The following is an 11,758-nucleotide window of genomic DNA, read 5'->3' on the forward strand; positions in this document are numbered from 1 at the left end:
ATTTATTTGAAAATTTCTACATGAAAATGAGACTCTTGCTGTGGCCTTTAATTCTATTTTTACATATATCGTTTCATCAATTAAAAATATTAATTTCATTCCTACTTTTAATTGATTCAACATATCACATTGAATTCAAAATAAAAGACATGGAATCTGACACATATGTTTCATTTTTTAATAATTTGCTAGAATAATACATTGATGGCAAACAAACAACTAAACTTAATAATAAACTTTTCTAACGTCAACGTCCCTTATTTATGTAGCAATATACATTATGACCTGCATACTGGATGTGACTTCGAGTTGATTCGATTTGCAAGAGTATACTAAGTATTCTACGTACGAACATTTTCTAAAACAAGACAGGCTACAATTTCCTATGTTAAAAATTTCAAGAGCATCTATTCTATATTTTTTATATCATGACATAATTAATGACCCCGCTTTAAGAACCTCGGTTATTCATAACGTCAAAAACACACTATTACGACGTCTATCTACCCATCATTTGAAAAATCTTTTTAAAAATCAGTTATTTAAAAACGTAATTAAATTTTTTAAACCTGGGATTTCCTTAATTTGTTAATTTTTGGAAATTATGTATAAATAGTTGCTTTAAAAGAGTAAATACGCTTTATTTTACTATGCTGCACGAAGTATTGCGCAATGAAAACTCCAGTCGGCCCCCTTAAGTCAATATTTCACAAATTCTATTGTCGATACAATGTCCTTGCCTGTCGTTAGGTCGAATGTTGACTGAATATGCTGATTGACGTCTTTTAAACAAATTGTTAGGCTATCATTTTCACACTGAAATTTCCGTCCCCGACCATGACAAGGGGCACACAGCAGGTGTGATCGGTCGAAAAGGGATGCTCACTTCCCCATGGAACCTGATCCCAGCTCCATTTTCACAGGTCCATATTCGCTCTGCTCACAATTTGAATTGTTTAATTAAACTTTTGAGTATGATTACTGTTTATCTTCACGTTAATGTTTTGGGCCACGATGAGATTTTTAATCAAAATTTCTAAAATGAAAATTACACTGCACTTTAAGAAACTCTACAATACTTGTAATTTCAAGTAATGTGTAGTTCGATTTTGAAAATAAGATAATGAAAAAAGGAACAATAAAATCGAATTGAATAGTATTGTATTTATTTACCAAGGTCAAAATGATTATAGGTTACATACTAAGTATACCTAATTTGCCACTAGCTATTCTAACATATGGATTAGTACCAAAAGATAGTATCCATATATTTCCTAAATACTCTCACTATCAAAGATTACTAATAATTAATAGCATAAATACTCTCATTACAAGAGGCCCATGGGCCACAACGCTCACCTGAGCACACTGGCTGAGCAAAAGCACCTATGTAAAACTTCTAACCCCCCATTGGGCCCCACCCAACCCCCGGGGGTCATCTTTTGAACAAAATTGAATTTACACTACCTGAGGATGCTTTCTTATCAAAATGACTAAACGTGATTTTCAGTTCTTGAGAAGAAGATATTTTCCTATATGTTCCTATGTAAAATTTTCGACCCCCCATTGTGGCCCGACCCTATCCCCGGGGGTCATCATTTTAACAAACTTGAATCTACACTACCTGAGGATGCTTCCATATCAAAATGACAAATCATGGCTTTGCAGTTCTTCAGAAGTAGATATTTTTCTATATATTTCTATTTAAGACTTTGATCCTCCATAGTGGCCTCGCCCTACCCCCGGGGGTCATGATTTGAATAAATTTGACTCTACACTACCTGAGGATGCTTCCATATAAAAATGTCCAATCAGGGCTTTGCTGTTCCTGAGAAGAAGATTTTTAAAGAATTTTCCTATATATTTCTATGTAAAACTTTGATCCTCAATTGTGGCCCCGCCCTACCCCCAGGGGTCATGATTTGAACAAACTTGAATCTACACTACCTGAGGATGCTTCCATATAAAAATGACTCATCATGGCTTTGCTTTTCTTGAAAAGAATATTTTTAAAAAATTTTCCTACATATTTCTATGTAAAACTTTGATCCTCCATTGTGGCCCCGCCCTACCCCTGGGAGTCATGATTTGAACAAACTTGAATCTACACTACCTGAGGATGCTTCCATATAAATATGACTCATCATGGCTTTGCTGTTCTTGAGAAGAAGATTTTTAAAGATTTTTCCTATATATTTCTATGTAAAACTTTGCTCCTCCATTGTGGCCCCGCCCTAGCCCCGGGGATCATGATTTGAACAAACTTGAATCTACACTACCTGAGGATGCTTCCATATAAATATGACTCATCATGGCTTTGCAGTTCTTGGGAAGAAAATTTTTAAAGATTTTTCCTATATATTTCTATGTAAAACTTTGATCCTCCATTGTGGCTCCGCCCTACCCCAGGGGGTCATGATTTGAACAAACTTGAATTTACACTACCTGAGAATGCTTCCACATGAGTTTCATCTTTCCTGACCCTCTGGTTCTTGAGAAGATTTTTAAAAGATGCTATTAATTTTTCACTAATTCTTTATTATCTCCCCTTGAAAGAGGGCGTGGCCCTTCATTTGAACAAAATTGAATCCCCTTTACCCAAGGATACTTTGTGGCAAGTTTGGTTGAAATTGGCCCAGTGGTTCTTGAGAAGAAGTCGAAAATGTTAAAAGTTTACAGACAGACGGACAGACAGACGGACGCCGGACAAAAGGTGATCAGAAAAGCTCACTTGAGCCTTCGGCTCAGGTGAGCTAAAACTACATCTACAGACACTGAACTACAGATGCACGTGAAACAAATACGTATAAAACATTACATCACTTTAGGCACTATATCCAGTTATAAACCATTTAGGTAAGTGTAGGTACAATATATGGGAAAATACTATTGTAATGAATAAAATCGTTCCTATAAAATTGAGGAGGCCATTATGTCTTCGACTTTTGATTGGCGAACTGCGAGCGAGAGAGAGAGATCAAATCGTTCAGTTTGGTCATTTCTGTTTAAGTTTGATAAGGCACAGGGGAGAATCACAGCTTTATGCTGATTGACATCACGTTGTCTCCAGAATATTCTGGGTCCTCTGTTGTGTCGTTTACTTTGGCCTTGTTGTTGTGACTCTTTTCTGAAGACACCATCTCTGATTCCTTCGTCTGCTTGTCGGAAGCAGACATTCCTTTGTTTTCATCTTCCTTAGTACCTTCCTCCACCTTTTTAAGCGGAAGATTGTTCTTTTCGTCCAGTTTGAGATCTGCTTTATCATCTTTTGTTTTTTCTTCATCATTTTCAGATGTGCCATGCACCATGGGACCAATGATTGATAAGAAAAGAGGTAAAACCCAAAGGGCATGGAACAGACCGAAAATCATCACAATCAACATAAGCTTAAAGAATGACAAGAAAATATAACTTTTGGAAAATATCAACATGAGAATTCCCAGGATGGACGACAAAGCAGAGTTAAATATTGGACCTCCAGACCGAGACAGTGCTTGATGAACCTTTTCCTTCCTTGTTTTGCCCGAAACAGACATGTAAGCATGGCAGATGTGAGCACTGAAGTCGACCGAAAATCCTACAGTCATGATGAGGTCAATCATTGTTATGGAACTCAAGGTCAGGTCTAAAAAGGGCATAAAACCAACGATACCCAGCAAAATGATCACCAATGTTACGGTTACCATGACAACAAGGAATAAGTTTGGCATAAAAATGGTTGTTACCACCATCATGACCCCAACAGCGATCCCAAGAGTCTGCATGGTCGCTGGAAAAATCTCTACATACTGTTCATAAAAAATAAACGCCGGGGTGTACGCAAAGACTGAGAATTTAGACTCAGATGCTAGTTTTCTCACATTTTGCATCAAGTTCCCGCTGTCTGTGGTACTCAACATAGGGTTCGACATTACGTAAAATCTTGACGCAATAATAGAAGTTTCCGAGCTATCAAATGCTACATCGTTAGCGAGGTCTGGGCGATACTGCATAAACTGTTTAAGACCATCAATGAAGTTTGTTTTCGAGGAATTATTAAACAAAGGAGACTTAGAGTAGGCACTTAACCAGAATCTCTCAAAATGCGGAGAGATGTATTCATCGCCTTTTATCTTTTGAATAAAAGAGGCTATTTCGTTTTGGTTTTCCTGTGTATGATAATTCAGTGGTTTGTCAAAATTGAATGAAACTGGTGTTGTATCGTCAAAATACTGTTTGTTCCAAACATTGAACTTGTACAGGTACGAATCTTCTGAAACAAGATTTTGTAACTCAAGACCTTGTTTAAGATTTAAACATCCATAAATGGAGAATCCTAAATATGTAAAAAACACTAACAAAATGAATATTTTCCCCACAGTATGACCCACTAGAAATTGACAAAACTTGGTTGGGTATTTCTGAATGAAATTACTGTAATCTTCGGGACTGTTAGCAGGTCCCCCAGCACAACAGAACTGATACAGGGTGGACCGTCCTTCATTTTTCAGCTCTTCTTTGGATTTCGTTTTCATACAAGTGAAGGCGTGTCGTGACTTCTCGGCTCGTCGTTCGTTGATAACCATACAAGGCACAAACAAAGTCAGTTGATTTATATAACAGAAGCACACGGCGACTCCTAAAATAAAGGAAAGTGAAAAAATGAAATAGAATTGATGAATTCCTCATTAAATAGAAAAGCATCGAATGATCACCCTCACTGTGCATCTTTTGGTGCTGTAAATTCATGAAACATGAGGCGTACATATACAAAAGCATAAAACACGAGGTGTACACAAAACGAATTACAATTCAACACAAGTCGTGCATAAAGCGAGGTGTGCATACACACATACATGAAACATGAGTTGTGCATAAACGACATGAAACACGGGGTGTACATAACAAAAACAAGGGGGGATCTACACATATGAAGCACGGGGTGTGCATGAAAAATACATGTAACACGAGGCTGTGCATGTATTTATACACAGTACATGACAGCGGTGTACAAACACAAATACATGTAACGAAACATGCATGCATACACATTGAATAACAAGATTAATGAACTGAAAAATGCAAAATTCATTATGCAGAATCTTTTCCTGCACAAGCTATATCTTAGTCCGAAATATCTGACGTTTTTCTGGCTTTTTTCACGATTTTGATATTTTATACATGCCAGGAAAACGTCAGAACCGGCGCCATTACGAAAACTGGAAATTTCGCCGCCTCCAACCGGAGTTGATTTTCGATACTTGCAAACCGAATTGAATGCCGAACTCACAATTTATCAATAACACAATGCGTCTAGTACTCACCAATATCGATAAAAAGAAAACATCACTCCACATTTCGATACAGGACTTGCAAGATTTTAAAATGCACTAAATGAAAACAAATCTCGACACTCAGAAAAAAATGTTTTCATCGGACTGTATATTTTATAAACGAACCATAAAAAAAACTATGTTAATGAGATTTAAAAGTATTGTACTTTTGATAAGTTGTGAGATTGAAATTTAATTCAGTTCGCAAGTATCGAATATCAGCCCGAGAATGCCGCCTCTGGTTGGAGGAGGCGAATTACCAGTTTTCGTTATGGCGCCGGTTCTGACGTTTTCCTGGCACGTAAAATATCAAAATCGTAAAAAAGCCAGGAAAACGTCAGATATTTCGGACTAGCTATATCTGTGATGAGAGAAAGATGGAAACAAGTATTCCGTTTAAAGGAAATGATCGTCAAGTGCAAATCAATCATCTCGACTTCGCACTGAAAATTTGAAATACTCTTCTGCAACATCATGACCAAATTAATATGTAATGTAACCAGAGACTTGTATTGAATAACAATGCTATCTGTCTGCCGTAACATTTTTGTATGAATTGATCTGTTTTACAAGTGCCCTAACACTAGTTTACTGCCCTTCATTCCATTCACTGTCGCTGGAAAATTCAAGTTGGTTTTCCAGGGCCCTCGTTGACCATGACACGGAACAAGTCAATAAACAGTAGGGCTGGGATGATATATCGAGATATCGATTCAATGTGAGGATGATACGCATATCGATACGTATGAAGAAATATCGACATATTTCCCAAAAAATTCTGACTAATGTTTTTCTTTGTTAACTTAAAATTTTGGGTTTAATATGTAAAATAAATATGCTTAATATAAATATGAATATGAAATACATAATAATTAAGACCAAAATAATTAAGTTTTACAACAGATATACAACTTTTTTGAATGAATTATTCTTATTTGTGAAGAAATGTCTTGTTCATTTCAATATAAAAAAAAAGAATTTATAACCAATTAAACATATCTTGATACATATCGTATCGTGGCTCAAATATCGGGATACGTATCGATATAGAAAAAGTTGTATCGTCCCAGCCCTAATAAACAGCCCGAAATATCTTACGTTTTCCAGGCGTTTTTCATGATTTGGATATTTGACGTGCCAGGAAAACGTCAGAACCGGCGCCATTATGAAAAGTGGGAATCCGTCGCCTCCAAATGGAGGCGGCATTCTCGAGTCGATTTTCGATACCTGCGAACCGAATTAAATGTCTACCTCACATCTTATCAACAGTACGTTGCTTCTATAGTACTTCCAATATCCCTTTTATTGTTCCTTTGTAATATACACGTAAAGTGTCTGGTGAAAACATTTTATCAAACTGTCGCGGTTTGTTTTGATTTCGTTCATTTTGAAATCTCATGAGACCTGAATTGAAATGCGGATTGATATTTTCTTTTAAGCGATATTGGTGAAAACTAGAAACATTGTGTTATTGATAAGTTATGAGTTTGACACTTTTAAACTCGATTTGCAATTATCGAAAATCGAGTTCAGTTGGGGGCGGTGAAATTTCCAATTTTCATAATGGCGCCGGTTCTGAGGTTTTCCTGGCACGTCAAATATCAAAATCACGAAAAACGCCTGCAAAACGTCAGATATTTCGGACTAGTCAATAAATAAATAAATTCTTGCGCATAATTGGATAAATTTGTTTAGTACAGCATGAAACATATATATGTTCAAATAATATTGACGCCATTTGACCACACTATGGAAATTACTTTACTTGTGTTTTCCCCTTTGAGATTAATTATTTATAGGTAATAGTCACCATTTAGAATGTAGTCCAGCTTTACTTACACGTGCATTATTAGATATTTAATTAAAAATAGCTCCATATTTTTATTCGATATATTTCATACATTTTGACGGTGTTATTTAAAACACCCGGCTGTACAAAACATATATCAATTGTCATATATCTTACCGAAATAAATGGTTTTCATGATATCGGAATTTGAAACTTGTGTTGGATGTATGTTAAGATATATACCAATTATAATGATATTACTGCTGAGTATTACCTGTATATATTGAAAAATTCCTTATGCTAACAAAGCTTGAACTTGATCCTATGCCAAAAGCTAGGAAATCTGTCAATGACGTAATAGAAATGGAAACACCGCTGGTTGCCATAGCAAAGGAAATCCGTTCCTTGATGTCAGTGGGTGTTCCGTCACTTCCGGTAAGGGGTGCATCCGCCAGGCCAGAGAGTAATATAAATACATCGTCTAAACCAATACCTAAAAAGGCAATAAATATTATATATGGCAATGAGAATAATTACCAAAGTGAGAATATAACACATGTATAGTGGTGTTCCTAGTAAAAGTACCATTTCAGTGTAGTAGTTTATGAATGTGTCATGTCATATTACATGATCGTATTTTTGTGTATTTTCTGCATGTTCTGGATAGATGTAAGACATTAAGACAATAGCATTACAGGTCACGGATGAAAAAAAGATTTCAACATCTTTTGACGATAGACACGTTTTATACTCATAGTTGACTTTCAAAGGAAGATATTTTTCAATATAATCACACTTCAGTCTTTAATACTTTTAGCAGTCAACTAAATTGAATTCGATCTACCCTACCTATATTGGATTCTTAAACTTCATAAAAATGATACATTTCCGGGTCCAGCAAATGCCAATTAACAATAGTTACATGTAATTCCGTTCATATGTCGACTCGATATATCGCAGTAGACTTAAAAGATAACACAGAGTCTGCCACATCTGTTACATATTTGAATATTTAAACGACTATAGACGATAAGGGCCAACTAACTTGTATGACAAACGAGAAGACTTCACCTTTTCCATTGTCACCTTTCCTTATTTATGTAGTAATATTCCGCTATCACTTGAATATGGTGTTTACGTCTTCAAACTTATTCGATAATCAAGAGCATGCTCCGAGTTCGAACAATTTTTAAACCGAGGCAGGCTACTGAAAGATACGTTGATGTTACTGGGAATTCAATAACCTCGTTTGAAGTCAGCATTTCGTACATTATATGGTTGTTATAATGACCTTGCTAGCAAATATAACACTAACTTGCTAAAAAAATCAATTTCCGAAAATATCCTCCATGCTTTAGAATATTAAAGACTAGTATGTTTTGCTACCTATGGTAGATACGTACCTACTATAAGGAAAGGCATGACACCCACAAGAGACACATACTCCACCCCAGCTGCTGATGTCAGTCCAAAAGAACCCAGGATTGCCAGGATTGTGGCCAAAACGCCTGCTCGACCCAAATTTTGACGGTCTGCTATACAGTTGATTCGCGTGCCAGTTGTTGCAAGTGATGCATACGTTAGCATTATTGTAAAGGTGAGTGATATCCAAAGGATATCCCCAGAGACATTACTGTCGAGTTCTATATCTAGGGACTGGGACATTGATATCGCGATATCAAGCAATGAAGATTCATAGGTTTTCATTTTTGCAATAAATTCTTTCTCCCATATTTTAGCTGTTTCGTTGTTAAAGAGAAGCGAGTACTGCAAACGGATCACATCGGCAGATACCAAAGTTCTATTCACCTGAAGTGCATTACCCAGGTTTCTAGAAATGTCGCTTCTCTCATACACAGGGAAAGAAACCTGTCCCATGTTGAATGCAGCCAAAAAGGTATCAGAAATAATTTTTTCACCCGATACTGAACAAGTTCCTCTACTTTTGGCACACACATCAATTAAAGTTACATTGGACTTGACAGAAATAGAATTTCGTATAAAGCTATCAATAACTTTTATTTCGTCAATGTACTTTTTTTGAAGAATATTTTCCCCTAATTTGGTTCGAAAAATAATGTCTGTTGGAGAATTTACTTCAATTTGTGCCAGAATGTTAAAATTTTCTCTATAATTCATCTCAAATAGACTTCTAGCCCTATCCCGGTCAATGCTGGCTTGACTGTTTAAGGGTGTATACAACACCTCTGTGCTGCCTTCACTCTTTAAACGCAACAAGCCTATCCCGAGGAGAAGATTCGCTGATATGCAACAAATAAGAACTGGCCAGGGATATTTTGAAACGAAGACCCCATATTTGGCAAAGAGTTTGCTCACGGCCTCTTCATATCTCACGTAACATCCCATATTATGTTTTCTGAAAAGAAGTCCATAAAATAAATAATAACTAATAAGTATAAGCAAAAAAGAAAGGATACAAAACATTGATTTGAAAATCATCAAAACGTACCTGTTTTAAACAACGTAGCCTTGTGATATTAATAAAACTCAGATAGGTAATCATGGTTCAATGTTGTCATAAATCAGGAAAAAAGACAAAGATCTCGGATTTCACGCCACTGTTTAAGCATCACCACCCCTTATGCTATTCATAACAAGGTTTTCTTGAATACTTAGTGATTTAAGCTGTGTAGATAGCATATAGATCGAATGACAACAGGCGTCCGAGGTGAAGGGTTTTGTTGAGAACAGCTAATTGGCGAATTCACCCCGAGTTACTGTGGTCTTTTATTGTTCAGTGTCTGTAGGAAATGTTTAGTACGATCTGTCACAATTCAGTTGTTTTCTGTCCGGTCAGTAACTTTTTTTCTTCAAGGTGAATACAAATTTTGAAAAATCATTTGCTAATTATTAACAAATAATTAGTGAATTTAATAGATAGCAATGTTGATTCAAAAGAAAAAAAGAAAAACAAATTAAATGTACTCAGGAAATTACAAAGCTGCTAAATATTTTCCCCCAAAAGTAAAAGAAAACCTATAATGAACAAATCATGACATTGGAAAGAGGACATGTCTGTTTCTAATAGACCGTTAACTTCATATTACCCTTCCGTAATGGTTAAAGTTTTGTATACAAGAAATGATGACAATACCATAGATAAATGTACAAATTTCAATCATAAAAAGGTTGTTGGTCAGACAAAAGCTGAGGGTATTCTTAACACACATAACATCATTATCATCATCATAAATAGATGAATAAACTGTGGAGGTTGATATGCACCCTTATTAAACAGGTATCCAATACCTTCGTCATCATCTTATGATTTGGAATATTGAAATAAAATTAACTGCTGCAAATACAATACATATAACGTATCCAAACGTGTTCGATTAAGGCACTGCTAGCAAAATAGACTTACCTTAACAAGGAAGAATTCTGCAAATCAATAAACCAGAGCTTTGTTGGCTTTATAAGATACGATCTTACAAATACCGATGACAAGCAGATTTTGATAAAAACTCGTCAAAACTAATCCGTGTAATTAGTGGTAACTGAAACCAAGGTAGAATCAGCTGAACCTGGCGGAGTTCGGGTAAATGGCCTCAGTCTAGGGACACACAGAGGCTAATTTCCTTCATACACCTATGATATACGTCATCATATATCAGCGAAAAAACAATTTAATAACAACATATCCTAAAATATGTTTGTCTGTTTCTAGAAATCGATGAATACCCGGCCATAATTATGCAGAGAATTTCGATATGTTGTCAGATTACAGTAAATGAACAGGTATGAACTTAAACAAAACAAAAAAAAAAAAAAAAAAAAAAACAAAAAAAAAAAAAAAAAAAAAAAAACAAAACAATATACTGGTGTATTATTAGAATTGTTATAAAAGTTCTTTTGGATAGTAAATCATTTCTGCTTGTTTTCATCGTCGAAAACACACGGCCAGTCTTTACCGTACGGTCATGCAAGTCCACTGTAACTAGAACGGTCATAATGGCACTAAATATCCCACTGAGGAATCAGTTGGAAAATTGCTAACACGAACACAGTGGTATTTATGAAATATTCCTTGTCACATCACGGGGCTTAATGCTCACCTGGTCATAAAACAATACTGTTGTTAACATTCTCATTTCACACTTATGACCTGGGCAAGACCCTTTCCACTTTTGGAATTTTATCTTGTATACATGCAGTGGCCCTGGGTCCTGAGTTCGTAACAAACTATGTGGTCTAGTATGAGCTTTTGCAATTTCTGCAGCACACAGTATGATGTGGTCAAGGATTTTTATCCTTTTATCCCCGTGACCTTGAGATTGTCCTTATGACCTTGTCCCAGTCAGATTGCACTCTCGACATTGTCCCAGAGTGAGTCAGATTGCACTCGGGTCATAAGTATTCTTTGTGCAATGTAAGAACTTCTAAACCTTTGAATTACAAAACTGTAGCACACACAAAAACATTGCATTTTTAATCCATTTCACCTTGATCTTTTATGCCCTGTTCAATTATTGTATTGTTTGTAGTTGTTTTATTTATTTATTTATTTATTTTGTTTTAGATCTGGCACTACTATTCATTATCTTCACGTACTTTATAAATGCCTGGCTCAGACCAGTTCGTCTTCAGAACAAATGGCAATTTTCTGATGAGTACGAGCATCCAGTGTTTCCCCACA

At 35.8% G+C, this 11,758-nt stretch overlaps 1 protein-coding gene across 1 annotated transcript; it reads right to left on the reverse strand.

Annotated features, from left to right (window-relative positions):
• Positions 1-3,032: 3,032 nt before the first annotated feature.
• LOC133191650 (patched domain-containing protein 3-like) lies at positions 3,033-8,979 on the reverse strand. Its single transcript, XM_061327394.1, has 3 exons — positions 8,505-8,979; positions 7,376-7,594; positions 3,033-4,618 (listed from the first exon to the last, which is right to left on the reverse strand). The coding sequence occupies exons 1-3, from the start codon at positions 8,977-8,979 to the stop codon at positions 3,033-3,035; spliced, it is 2,280 nt and encodes a 759-aa protein (XP_061183378.1).
• Positions 8,980-11,758: the final 2,779 nt, after the last annotated feature.

This window comes from Saccostrea echinata, unplaced genomic scaffold (assembly GCF_033153115.1).
Source record: "Saccostrea echinata isolate AGI-Se365-2 ecotype Australia unplaced genomic scaffold, CSIRO_AGI_Sech_v1 ptg000023l, whole genome shotgun sequence".
NCBI classification, from domain to species: domain Eukaryota; kingdom Metazoa; phylum Mollusca; class Bivalvia; order Ostreida; family Ostreidae; genus Saccostrea; species Saccostrea echinata.

What these genes read in the sequence shown, in the direction of transcription:
- LOC133191650 (XM_061327394.1), bottom strand. Translation starts at nt 8,979, where the DNA reads ATGGGACAGGTTTCTTTCCCTGTGTATGAGAGAAGCGACATTTCTAGA. An exon ending in CATGCCTTTCCTTATAGTAG is followed by an intron (nt 7,595 to 8,504) that starts GTACGTATCTAC and finishes TTGCCTTTTTAG; the next exon opens with GTATTGGTTTAGACGATGTA. An exon ending in GAATTTTTCAATATATACAG is followed by an intron (nt 4,619 to 7,375) that starts GTAATACTCAGC and finishes CCTTTATTTTAG; the next exon opens with GAGTCGCCGTGTGCTTCTGT.